At 36.2% G+C, this 22314-nt stretch overlaps 1 protein-coding gene across 2 annotated transcripts; it reads left to right on the top strand.

The window, feature by feature from the left end:
• The first annotated feature begins 14422 nt into the window (after nt 1–14422).
• On the top strand, nt 14423–21768 carry LOC109021695 (putative glucuronosyltransferase PGSIP8). 2 transcript variants are annotated; one of them, XM_019004384.2, is made up of 5 exons: nt 14423–15064; nt 19819–20077; nt 20229–20430; nt 20566–20713; nt 20905–21768. In XM_019004384.2, the coding sequence occupies exons 1-5, from the start codon at nt 14754–14756 to the stop codon at nt 21443–21445; spliced, it is 1461 nt and encodes a 486-aa protein (XP_018859929.1). In that variant the 5' UTR covers nt 14423–14753; the 3' UTR covers nt 21446–21768. The 2 variants fall into 2 exon arrangements, with proteins under 2 accessions (XP_018859929.1, XP_018859931.1); XM_019004386.2 differs by lacking the exon at nt 14423–15064 and adding an exon at nt 18420–18758.
• Nucleotides 21769–22314: the final 546 nt, after the last annotated feature.

Below are 22314 nucleotides of genomic sequence, written 5' to 3'. Positions count from 1 at the left end.
AGGATTCGAGTTGGTGCTTCACGTTCAGGTGAGTTTCCGAGCGAGAATCCGTGCATGTCAAGCTGAGAGAATCTGTGTCTGTTGTTTCTGAGCTACTAACTTCCAAGCAGGTGGTGCCAAAGCTGAGACCAAGCTGGAGAGCGAGCTGTTTCCATGGCATTACTAGACGTGGTTCGCGTGAAACCATGCTGGAAGGAGTGGCCGGTCAATGATCGGCTCAAAGGAGACAGACAATGCCTGCGCACCACATGGTGGGTACTGACCACCTCTCATGCCGCATAGCAGCTGGGCTACCACGTAGCACCACAAGGCTGTGTGTGTGGTGTGTTTTCCTCGGGGTCACTTCCCGGGGATGAGGGGCTGCCGGTGATGCTCTGGCAGTGACAGACGGGGCCGGCGAGCCACATGGTGGGCGTTGGCCCCCTCTCCAGCCGTGTAGTAGTTGGGTTACCGTGCAGTGCTCGTGCGCATGACATTTCAGTATAGAGCACCCCACTCGGCCCCTGGCGACGGGGATGAACCGGTCGGAGACAGAAACTTAATGCGGCCTCGGTAGTGTCCACCGGAAGGTCAGGTGGTTCATGGCTGGCAGCCGTGAGCCTTACGGTCTTCTGAGGGGTGATATCCCGCGGTGGCCATGTACGTCGTGGACGGCCTTTGCTTTCGGTGACCACCATGGCCGCAACAAAATATGCCGACGGCCAGTGCGATGGCTCGGAGTTCCTGCCTGCAGCTTTTGGCCGCACACAGCAGAGTAGGGTGCCGCTCGAGTGCACGTCCTGTGCACCTGCTAGGCTCCATGCATGGTACGTACCATGGCCTGTTCATACATGGTACTATGCACTTAAGTGCACAGTGCTGCGTGTGATGTGCACAACACAGTGTTCTGGTGGGCACTGCTCAACTAGGTGTTTAGTTTTTTTGTCCACATGTGCATGTGCCTGTGCATAAACTAGTTTAATAGAAAATAAAAGTAATGAAGCATGGAGTACTTATCTGGATGATGCTTCCTTTTTTATTCGGAATTTATTCTGTGCATCGAAAAATCATCATTCTTTCACCTTCATTGTGTTCTTCTTCTGTGTTATCACAGACTGTTCTTCCTTCCATCGCTTCAGTTTGTTCTTCTTCACATCACAAGCTCTGAGAGCGCGTTGTTGCCGGCATACGAAGGACACACTGGTTATGGGGCAACAGAGATCCCACAGACAGCGCCACTGTTGACGTCGTGTTTCGCGGGCCTGTGCAACTTTACGTAGGCAGTGCCACGATGTGAATTATTAGGAGCTCCCAATAATGTTCCGGTGCGGCTGTACGGTGGTGGTTCGTATGTCCATGGAGGTGAATGGAAAATAAGTGCAGGGAAAGTAAAAAGAGATGGATACCAAGATTTACGTGGTTTGGCAATATGTCTACATCCACGGGAGTTTGGGGAGGGAAGTCTCCGCTATAATATATTTGTTTACACAATCACTCATGGATCCTTATATCTCACTATACAGAGAAAGTTGGAGCTATTCCTCAATATATTTCCATCGATTCCCTATTGATTCGTATTCGAAAAATCTCCTCATATGTCTGTTGATCGTCATCCTTTATGTTGTCTAGGCATTTCCTTTTATATGTTTCCCTGACCATTTACTGTACATGCCAGTCTGCCATAAATTAGCAGATCTTCCTTGCGTGAACACTTCTCCTTCTTCTTCTGATACTCTGTTATTTTACAACCATAATATTTCTTTTGTCTCCCTCTTGCCTCTCTCTGACATTTGCAGTTTTTATATCTCTCTTATCCCCTTCTTATCTCTTATTTGTCTCTATTTTTGTCTTTAGTGGTGGTTTGGTGGACTAGGCCCAATTTATGGACTATGGAAATTTTTTCCCTTCACACTTACTTTCATCTCGCTTTGTAAGTGTGACGTATTCGATCATCCTTGGATCATCACTTATTTTTTTTAAAGACAATTCGGAGTGTTTTTAAAAGAAAATTCTAAGGTTAATGCCGCTTGATTATAGCAAAGTTAGAATGAGATGAAGGCGTAGTATGTAACATTTTCCTTTAAATGAGCTACATTAGTGCATTGGCGCGGACCATTGTGCTCTTATTTTGTTTTTCCAGTGTTTCGACCATAGTAGCGATAACAATTGCATAGGATCTCAATTTCTAGATGTTAGTAGTCAAGTTCTTTTTTTCTCTCTCCAAGTGTAAGCATTTGATGTACCATGAGATTCAAGCTTACGCTACAGGCATGTTTGGATGCTTTAAAAGTATTTCAAAATTTTGTGAATGGTAATCAAAGGATTTGAGTGAAGATGTTTTATTGGATTTTAGAAAATAAAAGAGAAAAAATTGAATAAAAATATTTTTTTAAATAAATATTGTATTGAAGTTTTGAAAGTGAATAGATAAAGTTAAAAAATTGTTTAAATATAATTTATTAATATTATTTTTGTTTTGAAATTTATAAAAATTATATTGATTTTTATATTTGAGTAATGATTAGATGAAAAGTTTAAACATTGAAATAGAGAAGTATTTTTTGTTTGAGTGATGATTGTGAATGCACCAAACATGCTCTTAAAACTTAAGACTACGTTTGGATGATGAGGTAATCTCAGATGATCTGTATTGATACGTGAATAGTAGTATTTTGTGGGTCTCATTGAAATGTTTGAATGTAAATATGTTGAGACATGTGTTTGAATATATGAAGTGGATTGAGATGGGTTTAATTTTATATGAAAAAAATTAAAAAAATAATTGATCCCATCAATGATTAGTTTGAGATGGGTCAAGATAATTTTCCTCACTTCCATAATTATTTTGAGATGAAATTAAATTGATCTTAGATCTAAAGTTATTACCCCTTAATATCTATTAACATTCAATTAAAGAAAATCAAATTGTTATTATCTCGATGGTTGTTCTCTTAGGCTTCACCTGCTACGAGTTTGGACGGACATGTTCACAACAAAATGCCATGAAATTCAGACGCAAACTTCCAACAAACCCAGAACATAAACCATGTCCCTAAAAGGCTAAAACAAACTGCCGCTGCTTGCTTAAAGAATTAGCGATGTCTTGGCGTTTATCGACGATAAATGATTTGTACAAATATTCGCACCTTTCGATCGAGCCCCTTTCTTATGAGATAAAATTATTTGTCTAAGCTTCAAATAAAAAAAAAAAAAAAATTGTGTAATTATTTTATAAAAAAATAGACCTCATCTCAAAAATTATATATATAAAAAAAACCTATTATTTTTTAGTGAGATTTATTTTTTTATAAATGACTTACATAAAATTTATCTATTTGGATGTTATAGCTAGCATTACTCTTTTTAGAATAATACTAGTATGCCTCCTCATTTTAACCGCTCATATATTTAATTTTTTTTATTTATTGATTAAAAAATGACTATTAGTGTATTGATATTTTTCTTTCGAACGTTTAAACATGTTTATAAAATATTTGAAATAAAAAGTAAAAGAAAAAAAAAAGTATAATTTACATTAAGGATACATCATGTTAACAAATTGAAAAGACATAATGACACTATTCTATTTTTGATATCTCACAAATAACTCATTATAAATAATTATTTTTCTTGTAGTTGGTGGCACTATCCTTTTGTTGCTCTCTCTCTCTCGATGGGTAATGTTTGATTGTGAGGATACTAATCATGTCTTGATGGCTCTTGATGGCCACAAATGAGCCATCTTTACGATAATTAATTAGCAGTAGCTTTGCCATTATGCTCTGTGCGTGGGAAGAAACGTCTGAATTTGATGAATCAGAACATGAACAAGAACATTATATATATATTATAAGTAAACTTTCTTCTGTTCAGGGTGACGTGAAAGCCTCTGATTTTTAAAATACTGACACATAAACATCATTTCCTAAGTGGTTAGTTCTAATTTAACTATTAATGCTTTGGTCGGCCAAAGCAATGCTTTGTTTTATACAATATATGCGCCAACCGACCGACCTCATCAGCTCCATCCTCGTTCAAGGTTAGAACTTAGACAGGTGGCATGGTCTGCAAAATCAGACATCTGTTTTTGTTTTGGGGCAAGTTTTGACAGATCAATAAAGTCGCATATTGATATGCTTTATAGGTGGAAGCTCGTGACGTTGATCCTTGATTAATCAAGCGATCATAATATTTAAGAATCTCATCATGTTTTGTCTCGTAGTTCTTTTGTTTTTAACATACATTATCCTTAATTTTGACTGCAAACTCCTTGATTTTTCTATGGTCATGCTCATGCTCATGTGAACAAGGGTACATGCACTTCGCATCGAGACCATGCATGATGTTATGGTATAGGGTCAAAATTACTAGCTAGAATTGATAGCGACGGCTCAATACAAATTGAGGCCTAAGGTTAAATTTAAATGATTCATTCGTAAAAATATAAATTATTATATGAAATAATTTTTAAAATTTTCAATAAAATAAGATTTTTTGAATTTATATTTAATACAACAACGTAAAATGAGGCCTCAATGCAAATTTTAAACCTCAATTTAGCAAGATCTTAAAAAAATTATTTAAAATATAAATAATTCATTGTATTAAATATTAGATTTAGTATTATGAGGCCTTGCACATTAAAAAATATAAAAATTATTTAAAATTTTATTTAATACAATGGTTTTTATTTTTATTTTTTTAAAACATTTAAAAAAAATACCTCATTTTTATTTTTGGAGGCCTGACATAGAGTAAGGGCCTTAGGCAATGGCCTAAATGGCCTTGCCATTGAACCGGCTTGCTAGAATATTATTGCATGCCAATCTTGTTCTTTTTTAATGTTAGTTTTCATTTTAAATTTTATTATTTTTCGGTCAATTTTATACCGTGTGACACATGCTATAAATTGGTTCTTGATCATTTAATTTATTCACATATAAACCAATTAAAAATAGGCCTGCAACCCGAATAATTTGTCCATGTTTTTGGCCCAACCCAACCCTATCCGCACGTTGAAGGTTTCTAGTTGGACCCGACTCGGCTAATTTGGGTCGGGTCAACCCATTTTTCCTCTCTCTCTCTCTCTCTCTCTCTCTCTCTCTCTCTCTCTCTCTCTAAGCTGGTACTAGGGACTAGGGACTCTAAAGGTTCTTTGTTGGTCATGTCGAAAATGATTTCCGACTGGCAACTTGAATTCCACATTTAAAAGAAGAATAAACTTTGTAGCAGTGCAAAGAAGCATACCAGAGTGATATTGGTTCGGCTCATCGTCTCAAAGGATTGGAAGTGAAGGTAGAAGACAAGCTGAGATGAGCCTGGCAGTTGGTTTGGGCGTGTACTGAAATCCCTTGCAGGTATAGATAGTTGAAGCTCCAAGTAAATCATTTAAGACTCTCGAGTTGGGGATGATGGTGTTGTGACGAAGAGAAGTGGGGAGGGAGGAACAAAGGTGATGCAAAGAGAAGTGGGAGGAAGCTGGCTAGGGTTTCACTTTTATGTGCAAACTGTAAAGCGTGGGTGTTTTAAGAGGCGGGTTGCCTGAAATTTATGGGTTGTATGGGTTGAACACGAGATGTAGTTAAAATGATTTATTTGATGCAGGTTAGGTTGGGTCAAGCGGGCGGATCAGGCCAAACGATTTTTTACATAGGCCTAAGTAAAAATGTATTACATCAATAATTATACCTAAATTTAATTTTATTTTTCAAAAAATCTTAATATTTTTTATGACGTGGCACTATCGCAATGATTATAGACATATGAGATTATGATGAGACAATCAGATTTTAATCAATGGAGGCCGGCACGAATGTTAAAAAAACAACAGAAGTATATCGATCCCAGCAAGAGGGACAGCATGACAACGTCATATAATGATCATATATATTGCATCTTAGCTTTCATGCATTTCGCAACTACGGTCATAAGTTGGAACAAAACACATTAATATCGTTCATGCAGGACTTGATCGACGTAGGAACCAAGTTCATGAGAAATGAAGTAGTTTGCCATTTGAGCAACAAGAGGTAGTTGGCTGATGGCATGTGGGACGACTATCATCTATCTATATATCTTCTTTGGATCGATCATAGATCTTTTGGATATTAAGAATATATTTGTGAATAATAATAAAATAGTTTGTAAATAATAAAAAAAGAGTTTCTGAATAATAATTAATAATTTATAAATAATAGTAAATTATTTATGACTAACAGTAAAATAGTCTAAGAACAATTGTATTTCCAAACATACTTAGTCTTGTACTCGTATCGATGATGCATTCTAAGAAGAAAACGTGTCGAATACTGATGTGAAATAACTGGCTTCGTTGTGAGAATAGTGATGAGAGACAAATGGTATGCAATAATAAAGTTTGAAAAACTATATGCTGTGAAGAGGAAAAATTCTTATTGCAATCGTAGAAAATTCTTACACACAGATTACAGACTCTTAGAAGGAAATATATACAAGAATAGAGAAAGCTATTCTAGGAAGGATTGCTGAAAATATGCTATGACTGTTACAAGATTTTTGGCCGTGATTTGCATAGCTGTTACAGAGTATTTACTGCAGTAATATTTCCTAAAATCAAGGTGCATGATCTTGTGCTTGATTTGCTTGATTTTGATCTTGTGCTTGATTTGAGTAGTCCTCATTTATACGCCCCCGCAAGATGGAGCTGCCATCGGCTAAGCCAATCTTGGTCTTAAGAAGATCTGTGCGCTGTTTTGATAATGATTTTGTTAATAAATCTGCAAGTTGGTCTTGAGTATTTACATGATGAACGTTGAGAATACCACGTTGAACCATATCACGCACAAAATGTAAATCAATTTGAATATGCTTCATCCGAGAGTGTTGCACAGGATTAAAACTTAGGTGAGTGGCACCTAAGTTATCACACAGAAGTTTGGGTGAAGCTTTCATGGGTAGCCCGAGTTCTTTGAATAAGGAGAGCAGCCAAACAGTTTCTGAAGCAGCGTTTGCAAGGGATCGATATTCAGCTTCCATCGACGAGCAAGCAACAGCTCTTTTGTTTTTTTGAACTCCATGATATAGGATTAGATCCAAGAAAGCTAATGTATGCTGAAGTTGAAGTACGATCATCAAAGTTACCCGCCCAATCAGCATCCGAATATGTTGTGAGATCAAAAGCTGAATTTTTTTTTATATGGATGCCGTGAAAAAGTGTTTGTTTCAAGTAACGAAGAAGCCGCTTTGCAGCTGCCCAATGTGTGATTGTGGGTTTGTGCATAAACTGTGAGAGTTTATTTACTGAAAAACAGATGTCGGGACGAGTGAGGGACAAATATTGAAGTCCACCAATCACACTTCTGAACTCAGTACTGTCAAAGGAGGTTGTGCCATCAACTAGCTTCAGTGCGGTGCTTGTGGACAGAGGAGTGTTAACTTCTTTGGCACCCGTCATGTTCGTTTTAGAGAGAAGGTCCAGAATATATTTGTGTTGAGAGAGAAACAACCCTGAGGTGATTGGAATAACTTCCATGCCCAAGAAGAAATGGAGCTGACCCATATCTTTTAATGAGAACCGAATGCCAAGTTTGTGAATGACATGGGATACAAAGTTATTGTTGTTGCCTGTGATGACAAGATCATCCACATACACCAATAAATAGCACAAAACAGATCCATGTTGATAAATGAATAGGGAGGAGTCCGCTTTGGAGTTTGTAAAACCAAGATCCAAGATGGCCAGTTTTAATGCAGAGTACTAGGCTCTAGGAGCCTGTTTAAGGCCATAAATGACCTTATTCAACCGACAAACATAATTCGGTTTTGATGCATCTTTGAAGCCTGGAGGCTAATGCATATACACTGTTTCAGTTAACTGGCCATGCAAAAATGCGTTGTTTACGTCAAGTTGTCTCAAGGACCATCCCTGCATCACAGTAAGCGTTAAAACTGTTCTAATGGTAGCGGGTTTAACAACGGGACTAAAGGTTTCCTTGTAGTCTAAACCAGGACATTGATTGAAACCTTTAGCCACAAGTCTCGCTTTAAAGCGATCAACCGTTCCATCAGCCTTGCGTTTGACACGAAATACCCATTTACAACGATGGGTATGCAATTTTTGGGTGGGGAAACGAGTTCCCAGGTGCCATGGCGCATGAGCGCAGTCAGTTCCTCAGACATGGCTGTTCTCCAATGAGGTTCACGGAGTGCTTGTCCCACAGAGCTTGGTTCAATGGTGTTGGGAATGGGATGTTTGGTAACGAAATTTAATTATTTTGGTTTGTGAATGTTGTTCATTGACCGAGTGGTCATGGAGTGAGTTCGGGTAAGGGTCTGAAGAGGAAGATCAGAGGACATGGATGAAGGGTTACTGTGTATAGGAGAATCGTGTGTGATGAGATTTGTGTGTGAATCAGGGGAAAAAATACCATTGTCGTGTGATGAAGAAAAATTAGGGTACTCATGAACAGTATCCCGATTGCGGAAAGAAGAAGAAGAAGGAGAAGGGGAATTACCTGGAGATGCCGAAATGGTGCTGGGCACTACCGAAATCACGGGTGGAGGTTGCGTGGGAGCGGACGCATTGATGCGAGGCACAGCGCTGGACGATGGGTTTTCGGGAGCTTGAGGAAGACCGGATTGCATTTCATCAAAAAGGACATGGCGTGAGATATACATCCGGTTTGTCTTTGGGTCAATGTATTTGTATGCATTCTGGGTCGAGGCGTAGCCCACAAACAGGCAGGCTGTTGATTTGGGTTGAAGTTTGTTGGAGTTATACGGCCTGGTGAGAGGAAAACATAGGCAACCAAATTTTTTTAATTTCAAGTAATTCGGTGACTGTTGAAACAGTGCTTCAAAGGGTGATTTGTTGTTTAGGAGAGGTGTTGGTTGTCTATTTATCAGATAAGCAGCAGTGGAGAACGCATGGGGCCAGTATTTTAAGGATAGAGAAGCATCATGTAAAAGAGTAAGGCCTGTTTCAACTAGATGATGATGTCGACGCTCAGAAATACCATTTTGTTGTGGGGTATGAAGAGCGGTGGTGTAATGGCTTATACCATGAATAGAAAAATATTTTTTTAAAGCCATAAATTCACCACCATTATCAGAGTAAATGGTTTTGATTTTTGCTTGAAAACGGTTTTCAACAAGGTGTCTAAATTGAGGAAAGATTGTGCTAACCCCAGATTTAGTTTCCATAGGATAGAACCAAATATATTTTGTGAAATGGTCTACAAAAATCAAATAATAGCGTGACCCATCAATACCAACCGAATTTGAAGGACCCCAAACATCCGTATAAATTAAGTCAAGCGGAGCATGACTTTGAAGACTAGTGGAACGGAATGGTTGCTTGTGTGCTTTATTAACGGAACAAGAAGTACAAAGTTGAGAAACTTTTTCATTTATTATTGGAAGAGAAAAAGAGTTGACAAGATGATGAACAATTTTATTGGAAGGATGTCCAAGCCGCTTGTGCCACCCATCAATAGACGTCCGTTCATGCACATTTGCAACAATTTTTGGAGAAGATTTTACCATTGATTCCGGTAAGGTGTAGACACCATTTTCACAGGCACCTTTGAGTAGAACCGCCCCCGTGGTCTGATCCTTGACAAGAAAAAAATAGGGATGAAATTCAACAAAGACATGATTTTGAGTGGTGAAATGATGAACAGAAATAAGATTTTTTCAGATATGAGGAACACAAAGAGTATCATTTAAATGAAAGGTTCGTGTAGGTGAGTGAAGAACCAAGGAACCAATGTGAGAGACATGCAAACCTGAACCATCACCGATTACAACCTCGTCAGTGCCATCATATTCAGTGTGAATTGATAAATTAGCCAAATCACCAGTGATATTATGAGATGCAGCTGAATCAATGAGCCATTTAGTGTCCGGAACTGGTGAGGTGGATGTACAGTTTGCTGTTGCTTCAGAAAATTGCAAACGGGGACAGTGTTTTGCAATATGCCCAAATTGATCACAGATTTGGCACTTGGGTGTGTACCTGCGCTGCCCATTGGGTTTGTTTTTCTTGTTGTCACGTGGGCCATTATTTGTGCGATATTGGGCCGAGGCTTGATTTTGTGATGAAGAGGAGTTGGGTCGGTTAGACCCAGGTGACTTCAAGTTACCCTTAGAGTTCGTACCTGCAGAGGAGAACCCATGGCGCCGATTTGAGTAATTCGTTGAGGTGACGAGTTGCTGGGAGGATGCTTCGAGACGCCGTAGATAAGCATCGTGACCTACAAGGAGGTCATGCAGTTCCTCAAATTGAAGAGGCCGTTCCCGTGCACGGATTGGAGCTGCGATTTCGCGGAAGTCAGGCCCTAAACCATTGAGTATGTAAAGGGTAAGATCATCCTCAGAAATAGGATGATCAATGAGGGAGATTTCATCAGCAAGAGCTTTGACTGTATGAAGGTAATCTTGAACTGATTGATTTCCCTTTTTGATCAAAGTGAGTTCTTCTTTCAATTGCATTGCACGGGTGCGAGACTTACTCGCATACAGGGTATGTAATTTTTGCCAAGCTTGTTGAGAAGTTTTGGCAATGGAGATGAAGGGGGTGATGATGGTAATGGTGGAAGCTAAAATTGCACTGAGTATAAGTTTATCTTGTCTTATCCAGTGAATTTTTTGAGGAGTGGAGATGGAGGAATCGGTGGCATTAGGGCAGGGTTTTTCACCAGTGACATAGTCAAGTAAATTGTACCCAATGAGAAGTGCTTCAAACTGAGCACGCCATTGGGAAAAAGTTGAGGGTGTGAGTTTTTCATTGATCTGGGAAGAAATATTGAGAGCAATAAGAGGAATTTCTGTTGGAGATTGTGGTGTAAAAATTGGATTGTGGTTGGCTTCAGTGGTAGGGATCGAATTCTCGGTGGAGGGAGACTCTCCTGATACCATAATGAAGTTTGAAAAACTATATGCTGTGAAGAGGAAAAATTCTTATTGCAATCGTAGAAAATTCTTACACACAGATTACAGACTCTTAGAAGGAAATATATACAAGAATAGAGAAAGCTATTCTAGGAAGGATTGCTGAAAATATGCTATGACTGTTACAAGATTTTTGGCCGTGATTTGCACAGCTGTTACAGAGTATTTACAGCAGTAATATTTCCTAAAATCAAGATGCATGATCTTGTGCTTGATTTGCTTGATTTTGATCTTGTGCTTGATTTGAGTAGTCCTCCTTTATATGCAATTCGTGTGTGTACCGCTCATTTGATCGATTTAAAAAACATTAGCAGCTAGCATTTAAGTTCAAATTGAATGCTATATATATATATATATACACACACACACATATACACATATGTCCACTCTATTAAAATAAGTAGTTATATATCTAACTGTGAATAATAATTTTTGTTATTTTTCCGTTAAGTCCGTTAAGTCTTGTTTTACCAAAAGGCCCTTAAAACTATTGACTATTAGACGTGTAGTTCTCTTGTAGAATTTAATGAAATATCGTGTTTTACCAAAAGGACCTTAAGACCCTTGACCATTTGACGTATAGTTTAATTATAAAATTTAATGAATGATCATATTTTACCAAAAAGTCCTTAATAGCCCTACGGCGCACATGAATTTACATATCTTTTTCATGTCCTTTTTACTCTGACAGTGTACTCATTTTCCTTTCTTTTTGTTTCAATTTTTTTAAAATAAAAAATTAATAATATATTATTATTATATAGAGAGTAAATAGATAATTCAATATAGATGCAGGACAATGTTCATACTTTATTGAAGTTTAGATTTTTTTTTTTAATCTTGATTTTTTGTTTTTCTTTAAGAATCTTGTATTTTTTTTTCAAGACAAATAAGCTATTGACTTTTTTATTTTTATTTTTATTTAAATCATTATATCAGGTACACTCCGGGGTTGTTTCCTAGTGTGTGTGTGTGTGTATATATATATATATATATATATATATATATATATATATATGTTTGCGAGTGAAAGCATAAAAATTGAAATAATATTTTGATTAAGTATTTTGGTAGGATAATCTTACATTTTATTATAAGTTTTGTGCATTTTTTAAAAATAAATATGAATCCATCCTTTTTTTTTATGGGTTTTATTGATTTATTTAGATTTATGATTTAGTCACTTTTTTTTTTAAAGAAGTATACATAATTTGCAAACCATGTGACTACAAAAATGCATCCATTTTAATAATTAGTAATGTAAATATATTACAAAAAAATTATTTATTTATGGTCAGTTAATTTTAACGAAATGATTATTTATAATTAAAATTGATTGTAAATAACTTTTTAGTTGCAATAAATTAGTTATAAAAGCACTTTTTTTTTTTTTTTTTTTTTTTTTTTTTTTTTTTGTAGATATACACATTTAACGTGTACAGGTCATGATTTTGGTGATGCTCACGATCCAGCAGCCAGTGATTTGGACAGCAAAAGCCGTACCATATGGAATATATATTTCCTCCTCCATTTTATTCAAATTAATTACCTTATGCTTACTCGATATTAATGCAGGATCGTCTTTAATTTTGCCATCTGTACATGCATATATATATATATGGTTCATATATGATTAGGATATGATGTATTAATAAACATCTTTAGTACATTAATTCCAATATTAATCCTACATCCATCTTAGAAAATACACTGAAAGTTGTTAAGATATTCATATAATTGACCAAGTCTTCTACCCCAACTGGTCAGATCGAGTTGGAACCCAAAAAAGAAAATGTCCGCGTGATTTCTTATGATATTGAAAGAAGAATATCATGTCCAATCATAAGAGAGACAGCCTGCGAATACTCTCTTTTTTTTTTTTTTCTTTAAACAAAGAGCCTGCGAATAGTCAATGGAACACAAATCTTATGAAAATGGAGAAGGAGATGATAAGTTGATAACCATCTCCTCACACCAATCACTAGTTACTCTCAAATAGGAAGGTGAGAGAGAAGTATTATGTTCAACAAGGAAAATAAAAAGGAAAACTTTATTTGAGTAATGCTAGTATAGATATATAATTATATTGTGTATAAATTTTTCGTATTATTTTTAAAATAAGGAATCTGATTTATACAGTTTTAAAATATGTAAGTCTCGTATACTTATTTTTAAAAAAATAAAAAATTTAAAATTTATATGAAAAAATTAACTCTAAGACAGTATCTAACGTTAATTTTTTAAAAAAATTAAGCTCATTATTAAAAATTAATTTCTTATTTTATATAAATCTCAAATTTATTTATTTTTTTAAAATAAGTATACGATATAAAGATCCTTTCCTAATTTATTTATTTGTCCATTTATTGACATAGTCACTACGTTATTGATTATATGCAAGTCTTCCACATGATCACCTAACATAAAAAGTGATAACTAGAAAGGAAAATTCAAACTTAGCTTTTAAGTAATATTATTGAAAAGTAAAAAAAAATAGAAGAGGTCAAGTAACCTTTATAAACGAGAAAACCAGTGCTAGCTCCATACTCCAAAGAAAAATCTTCTAAGGATCTCAAGGACTATGAGATTACTGAGATATTTATACAGCCGGCGTTACTGACCGAAATACTTTTACCGTTAATAATAAGAACACATGTTTAAAAATAAAGATATTTTTATAAAGTAACGTTACAAGTATTGTAAAAAATATGTATGTTTATTATTTTCCCACTTCAAATCATAATATTTAGGCAAATTCTTGCTATATAAATGATATTTGAAATATAAGGCAAACAAGTTTATATAATACATTCTTTTTTAAAAACAATTAGATAAATATAAAATTTACTTTAAAAAATTATTTTTTTAATGATGAATCCAAATTTTTTTATATAAAAATACACGAGACTTGTATAAAATATGATTGTATCTAGTATTACTCTACACGCATCAGTATAGAAAATCTTCATTCCATTAGGACATGTTAGAAGACTACAAGAATTTTAAAATATTCTCAAAATTTCTTAAAAATTTTATAATTGTTGTTTTCAAACGTCACTTAATTATAAAATCTTTTTCAATTTAAGATTTTTAAATTTTTCTTCTAGTAATTACTTCATTATTATTCAAACATAAAAATCAATACAACTTCTAAAAAATTAAAAAAATTAATACAACTTTTACAAATTACAAAAGAAAAATAATATTTTAAAAATATTTTAAAATTTATTAATTTTATAATTTTTTTATTCAATTTTTTATTTTTTATTTTTCAAAATTTAATAGAATATTTTCACTTAAATTATTTAAAATTATGATATATATAATACCAACCATCGAAACATGCCGAAGGAATCAGCTCACGGCCGTACGTATGGCAAAACAACACTTGAGGCCACAACAGTAAAAAAAATGTCTGTTTTAACTTGGCTGAGATTTTAAAGTGATGTCTTGGCATCCTCAGATTTGCCGCAAACATAAAACACTTTACACGCCTAAAGAAGAACGTCTCCTTATTTATCCTCTTTTATTTCTTCAGGCTCTTCTTCGACGCTACCCTTTGTTCAGAAACCCATCAATTTCTTTCTCTTTCTCTCCTTTTCTCCCTCCCTCTCACTCTGCGCGTCTCTCTATCTGTACAGCTCCATTGAATCTAAGAAAAGTATAGCATATACTAAGCGACAGGTTAGAAGACAGAGATCGATACTGGGTCCTAGCTAGCTTCTACGAGGTACATACAATATTATATATATTCTAGCACGGAGGGAGATCGATCAGCTTTTTGAAAAAACAAGCAAGAAACGAAACAGAAAAAGAAACAACGATCAGGACGCACGCACGATCGAATGGGCTGGAAAGAGCAGCGAAAGACTTCTGGGTTTTCGAGATTCTTGTACTTGCTGATCATTTTAGCTGCGGCATATGGAACGACGTCTGCGGCATATGGAGGAGAGACGAAAGGGGCAGTAGTAGTATCGCAGCCGGCGGCGGCGCAGAGGAACGCGTACGCGACGATGATGTACATGGGGACGCCGAGGGACTACGAATTCTACGTGGCTATCCGAGTTATGGTCAAATCCCTCGCCAGGCTCCGCGTAGATGCTGATCGCGTCGTCATTGCCTCCATGGACGTGCCTCTCCGATGGGTCCAAGCTCTGTATGTCCATCATCTCTCTCCCATCACTCCCAGTATTATTTTTTATGTTTTATTCTTAACTTCTTGTAGTCTGTCATCGTTAATTTGCGCCAATCTAACACTACTTCATTCATTTAAATCTCTTCAATCTTCAAATAATAAACAAAACATAATGAGTTCTTGACATAATAAACAATGCAAAAATAAAACCTTAGAAGTTAGAAGTATGTGGAAAATCACTCTATCTCGATCCCTTGTAATGCGCTTAGATTGATCAAGAACATGCTCACGAAATACCCACTTCTTAAAAGTAATTTCCAAATAATTATATATATATATAATTATATATATTTATGGGTTGATCTAATCAAGTTGGAGATAGACTAAGAGCAAGTGGCGGAGAAAAAAAAAAAGCATATCCTCAGGGGGGATACCTTAATTCCCTGCAGATCGCCTTCCTTAATTAGCGTCATCACCGCAATGCATGATGGTCGGCAAAATTGTCTGTGTCTTTCTTGAATTTTAATTGCAGGCGCGTGCTGGATTTACTTCTCCTAGTCCTAGTAATCTTTGTTCACGATTGGGCGTGGTTGTCACGTCCTTTAGAAGTAAATTTTAGATAGATATATAGAGTACTACTACTACTACTCTACTCTACTCTACCATTTTTAAACAATAATTAATAGTCTTCTTCCACCTAATAATGCCATGCATTTAATCTATTGTCGGTACGGCATGATCCATCTTACATATATATAGTCATTGTTGCATCACTAAAGTTTTGGAGAAGAAGCAATTATCAATTAAATATTATATCTATATCTTACGTATAAAACAATTAAGGTCTTGAGTCAACTTTGGAAACCCTAAACTGCTAAAATCTTAACGTTTTCAATATTTATCCTTCGTATCTTTTCATAGGAATTGAATTTTACGAAAATGTCAAAGAGGAAGATCCAAAATTAGTTTTATAATATTTATTATTATGTATTAAGCCTGTTATCCGCCCACACCTCACCCCTTACACTCGCATGGACGAGGTATCGAGTCAGTCTTCAAGCCCCAATCTCGTCCTATAGTGGGTAACTTTGCCAAGATGTCGGGCTAGTGGATTGGCCCATGGGCCGTTCGCCCACCCGTGGTTGTAGGCTTCAATGGGAAGCAAGAACGACGACAATGACATGAGAGACCAACAGAGAACGGCGCAGCCGTCGTAGCGGCTGAAGAGACTAGAGACAACGAGGGAGATCTCACCTGAGAGTGGAAGTGAGAGACGACAAGGGTGACAACGTAGATGATGTAGCGGTTGAAAAGACTCATAGAACGAGGGAGACGGGAGAGACAAGGGAAAGGAAAAAGAAATATCGGGAGAGGAATAGATTTAGGTTATACATTGCCTAAATGAGATCGTGTATGGAGTTTTTTTAACTCATTAAAAGGCATTGTTTTCATATCTATATATAATATATATTGAAAAATAAAAAATAAAAAATATTATATATATATATATATATATGAGGGCAGGCGAGTGTATCTCAAACAGGTGGGGATCACACCCAAGCCTCGCTCGCATGTTAACTCTTTGGTAAATATTTTAACTACAAAGAGATTACAAAAAAATAAACTCACAACCTGATGCGATGAGTTTACAAAAAAATGTCCACCCACTTACCTGATGCGGTGGTCTAGCAGGGTGTCGGGTAGGCTCAATGTGGGTGTCAGGTGTCAGTGGTCTTCAGATATTATTTAATATTGAATAAATATTTTAGTACTCACTTAACGTATTTGTGTCTCTTCCATTAAAATAGAAATAAGTTAATATTCTTTACATATATATGAAAAAAATTATTATTTAGTCAACTGTGGAAATATATATATATTTATATATAAAAAGATGCGAGAATTTGTAAGTATAAAGAAGCGTGCATTTCGTTTGTACACTTATCTCTATTTAATTTAATATGGAAAATATTTTAAATTATATAAAAATAAATTTATAAATTAATGTAGTTTAACATAATATATAAGATTATAAAATTATTTTTATTATAAAATAAATATAATAAATTTATAAATTTATTTTGTATAATTTGTTCACGATAGCCATTCTCGTTTGATATTATAGTAAACGTTGAATGGAAGGCCGATGGGAAATGTGCTACTTAAGTACACACCAAACAATAAGGCCAAGGAATGGAATGGAATCTCTCTCTTGTTGATAATAAATCTTGACAAATGTGCTAAACAATGAGGAAAGGAGTCTAATCCAATCTGTCTTTTGTTGATAAAAATATCTTGTGAATCGATTGTGACATTAATTGTGGACACATGGACTAAGAATGATACGGCTTGGGGACCGACGGGTATATCTATATAAGTATTTCTTTTTTTTTTTTTTTTTTTTTAGCATTTGTGTGTCCTTTTCGGCACAGGGTCTATCATACGATGAACCTTGTTTAGAAAAAGAGTAATACTATAATTAGTCGATGATAGATGCATTACGTAATCGTTTGAAAAAAAAATAATATTTATTATTAAAAATTTAATTCTTTTTGCGTGAATATGATATTTATTTATTTTTAAATTATTGTACGATATTTATACATTTTACGATTATAAATATTATTTTTTTAAAAAATTAAATTATTTTAGATATTTTAAGATTGTTTTATTATTAGTTATAAACAATTTATTAATATTTATAAATTATTTTATTACTATTTATAGATCATCTGAAATATTTTTTTATAATATTTGAATTTCTTTATAGGACTCTTTGGTTCTCATTTATTATTGAGTAATATTATTCATCATCTCAATTTTTATCATCTTATAATATAATATTAAATAATTTAAAATTATTTATTATATTTTATTTATAAATTTATCATTTAATATCATATTATAAAATGATAAAAATTAAGTTGGTAAATAAATTTTTTCTTTATTATTTTTACTCTAATTCATTGATACCTAGTCATTAATGACTATACCTACGTATATTTAGGAGATTTGAATTTTTTGGCCCACTATTTATGAATATCGTATTTATTTATTTTTTGTAAATTATTTTTTTATAATTATAAATATTATTTTTTTAAAAAAAATATTTAAAGATATAAAAAAAAAAATCATTTGAAATTGTCGGTAGCTCTCTCGTAAACTCGGGATGGTATAGCACGACTCTAATCTTAAAATCATGCATGTCACGTCGACCGTCCACGGAGAGCCTCTTAAAGGGTCGGGATTAACAATAGTCAGACACTAGTACTCGAGAGTCGAGACTGTTTGGTTAGATGGAAATAAAGTCCGACTACATTGACTTTGTCCCCGGGGCCCGGCCCCATCCAGCACGTTAAATACTCTAATCATCCAGCACTATATCGGTATATTGGAAGGACCTTTGACTTCTTCACGACCTGAGCTCTCCAAACGAACTCCAAGGAACGATGGGCCGGAGAGAGATGTTCAAGGTTGTGGGGTTTCTGAGGATTCTGTTACTGCTCTTCGCTCATGTTCACGAGACGACGGCGTTGGAGGAGAGGGAGAAGCACCGGAACGCTTACGCGACGATTATGTACGTGGGGACGACGAGGGACTACGATTTCTACGTGGCCACACGTGTCATGCTCAGATCGCTCGCCGAGCTGGACGTGGACGCCGATCTCGTCGTCATTGCCTCCCTCGACGTTCCTCTCCGATGGGTCCGAGCTCTGTGAGTCTCTCATCAAACCGACCGCTTTCCCTTCCTTTCCCCCTTTTTGTTTGCAACTTCCGTGCGGCACCGTTTTTGTCTTGTTCGATCTGTCTGTCTCTAACGTACGCCGGCGTGGACCTCTGTTGCTGGTTAGCATCCTCTTGCTCAAAAAAGGATAAGACGATCAGCTATAGTGTTGTTCAAACCAAACCATTGGTAATATTGCTGATGGTTTTGCTTGGCTGCCCCCATAAAGCAGAAACAGAGGTGGCCCCGAATTGTTTTTTTTTTCAGCTTAGCTTAGCTATCCGCGTTGGAAAAAAGAGCTCAGGTTCTGTTCCTATCTGTTTAAATATTTTACTAATTTAGTGTTGTTAGTATAAAGTAAATCTTCCTCCTCCTCAGCTTTGAAGTGTTTTAGGATAATTGGTGCTTTCATGTGAAATCTCAGAGAGCAGACATCCTAAATTCAAGCTTAAACTTTTAAGATAAACGGTGCTTTTACGTTTAGAATTGAAACCACATCAATTTCCCAGTAAATATGTCATTTTGTGAACTAGTCATAATTTATAGTGATTAAAGTGATAAATGTCCACATTAATAATTTATTTAATGTATAATTAAGCGTAATCCTCAAACTTGTTACATCAATTGTAAAAAAAAAAAATCTTTACTTTATTATCACCGTGTTACACATATTGCCATTGTTACGTAAGCTTGACTGTCACATGGGATCTGTAAGCTCTGACTTTTTGTATCATAATCATGGTGAGTTTGGGGTCATCTTCGTGGCTGAAGAACCAGACAATATAAGAATCGAAAGCGTATGTGTTGCTTTCAATTTACACCGCTGTTTCCTTTTTCTTTTGTTACTTGTTCAGGTAGTGTGAGATAATTTCCTAGATTTCCTTCCCAAGAAACAAATAGGGAGAGAGTGGCTGTGGCCCCATGAATTTGTTACCATCCCCTTGAATCTATTCATTTATGGGCAGTTTTTTAGGTATGGGCTAATTCTGATCAGATGAAAAGGGTTGTTGAAAATGGAGTGACGGGTTATCATGTTTGATCTGTGGTCTAGGGAACAGGAAGATGGGGCAAAGGTGGTGAGAGTTGAAAATCTGGATAATCCATACAAGGATCAGTCCAACTTCGACAGGAGATTCAAGTTGACATTGAACAAACTCTATGCATGGCGCCTGGTCGAATATGACAGGGTTATCATGCTCGATGCTGATAATCTCTTCCTTCAGAAAACTGATGAGTTGTTCCAATGTGGACAGTTTTGTGCTGTCTTTATCAACCCTTGCATCTTTCACACTGGACTCTTCGTCTTGCAGGTAAAAATTCCAACTCTTGCTTATGTTTCTGTTAAATGAGTTTCTAAAACTAATGAGGAATTGGGTCTCAGTCAATAAAATCGATAATAATTCGTTTCAGAACTTGGCTTGAATGTGTTTAATGGGTGTTGTTATGAAACTGGTTCTGCAGCCATCAATGGAGGTGTTCAAGGACATGGTTCATGACTTAGAGATTGGAAGAGAGAATCCAGATGGTGCAGACCAGGGTTTTATTTGCGGATACTTCCCGAATTTGCTTGATCGGCCTTTGTTCCATCCACCCCCCAACGGCACCAAGCTTGACGGAACCTTCAGACTTCCATTGGGCTATCAAATGGATGCTACTTACTATTGTACGTAAACCAGAGAATAAATAAAATTTCTCCATTTTTCTTCTGCTTTAAACTTCAATTGTTTATTTGTTCTTGAAGTAATGCATTTATCTTTAACTATGTGCTTATCTTAATTACTTTAGTTTGATGTTCCAGATCTTAGACTCCGCTGGAGTGTACCTTGTGGACCCAACAGCGTGATTACATTCCCAGGTGCACCATGGTTGAAGCCATGGTACTGGTGGTCCTGGCCTGTCCTGCCCTTGGGCATTTCATGGCACGAACAGCGTCGTCAAACGCTGGGGTAAGATTAGGCATTCTTATGCGCTGTTTTTTCAGACAAAATATAGAAAAAAACAGATCAAGTTTCAAACATGAACGAATATTTTATGGCATCTTTAATAAAAGAGAGATAAGAAGTTACAAATATTTTGTTCATTTTTTGAAATCAATTGCAAAGAATAGTTGTGACGCTAACATATTTTCTATATACAGGTATGCTGCAGAGATACCCGCAATACTCATACAGTTTGCAATTTATGTAGGAATAATAACAATGACTCGTCTAGCACGGCCCAGCTTCTCCAAGATATGCTACCGGAGATCGGAGAAGAACATCTCCTTTATACAGACAGGGCTCAAAGTAATCGCAGTGTGGTCTATTCTTGCCTCCTATGTGGTACCCTTCTTCATTATTCCGCACACAGTTCATCCACTGATAGGCTGGACCATATACTTGTTCGGCTCTTTTGGACTCTGCTCCATAGCCATTAATGCATTTTTACTGCCAATGCTACCAGTTCTGGTGCTATGGCTTGGGATCTTTGGGTCCCTTCTGGTCATGGCATTTCCTTGGTACTCAGATGGAGTTGTAAGAGCTCTTGCCGTCTTTGGCTATGCATTTTGTGCTGCACCGTTCGCATGGGTAGCGATGGTCAAGATCATGGCATGCCTTCAAGTCTCACTTGAAAGGGAAGCCTTCTTCCCAAAACTGGGTGAATCTTCCCCTCCTCCAGGGTTCAACAAGTTATATTGAGTATGAAGTTTCTGATCATGATCTGAATGAACCGATGCCTGGGATGATGGAGCAAGTTTTGGGAAAATTTGGACAGATATTGGAGACGTGGGATTGAAATGAGGAGCATTGCTTTGCATGGGCTTCCGTGGTTTCTTCCAGGACACAAGTTTTGTGATGGATTAAGCAAGATGGTGGGGGGGGGGATTATGTCACTCTCCCAAAGGACATTGGCAATGAAAATCATACATGATTGTTATAATCAATTGACTTTCTTGTAATATTGATTTTGTTTGTGATCATTTTTTACAAGTTTTGTCCATATAAAGCTTCGCCGTTTCTTTTGATTCGTCTCCCCCTCCCCATTGGCTAACCTATATATTGGGTAGTGTTACATACTCAACCAAAAAGGGGGCGATGTTAGAAGGCAAAAAGATGACTGAGAAGGTTCAAATTACCATCATAAACTTATAAATCTGTTCTCCGGACTTTAAATCATGATATCATCTTTTCCCCTCCTCCCAATTTAGACGTCATTGAGATCTTCTAGATGGTAGATACTCCGAAAGACCATAGTAGCATCGTATGTCTGAAATACTGAAATTGCTCAAATTTCCGGTGAGGTAATTCCTCGAACACCAATCACGCGTGCCCAAATTACGTACATGAAATCCAGAATACCCAGCCTCGGGCAACTCCAACCCATTTAACACGAGCAAATCCAAATCCAGAATATCCAGGTGACTTTCCAATGTCAATCAAGTTAAAAGGGGAAGGGCAATGATTTCTCACAACTCATGACAAACGTGGAAAACTCTACCATCTCTCTCGATAATTAACGATGCATGGTAATGCAGTCGACTGACGAGCCATCCCCCATCCATCACTTT

This window comes from Juglans regia, chromosome 9 (assembly GCF_001411555.2).
Source record: "Juglans regia cultivar Chandler chromosome 9, Walnut 2.0, whole genome shotgun sequence".
Classification (NCBI taxonomy): Eukaryota; Viridiplantae; Streptophyta; class Magnoliopsida; order Fagales; family Juglandaceae; genus Juglans; species Juglans regia.
This window is presented reverse-complemented; position numbering and strand designations above follow the sequence as displayed.

Bases quoted from the DNA above. Each gene is read 5' to 3' on its own strand.
- LOC109021695 (XM_019004384.2), top strand. From the start codon at position 14,754: ATGGGCTGGAAAGAGCAGCGAAAGACTTCTGGGTTTTCGAGATTCTTG. The intron at 20,078-20,228 runs GTAAAAATTCCA...CTGGTTCTGCAG, and splicing joins CTGGACTCTTCGTCTTGCAG to CCATCAATGGAGGTGTTCAA. The intron at 20,714-20,904 runs GTAAGATTAGGC...TTCTATATACAG, and splicing joins CAGCGTCGTCAAACGCTGGG to GTATGCTGCAGAGATACCCG.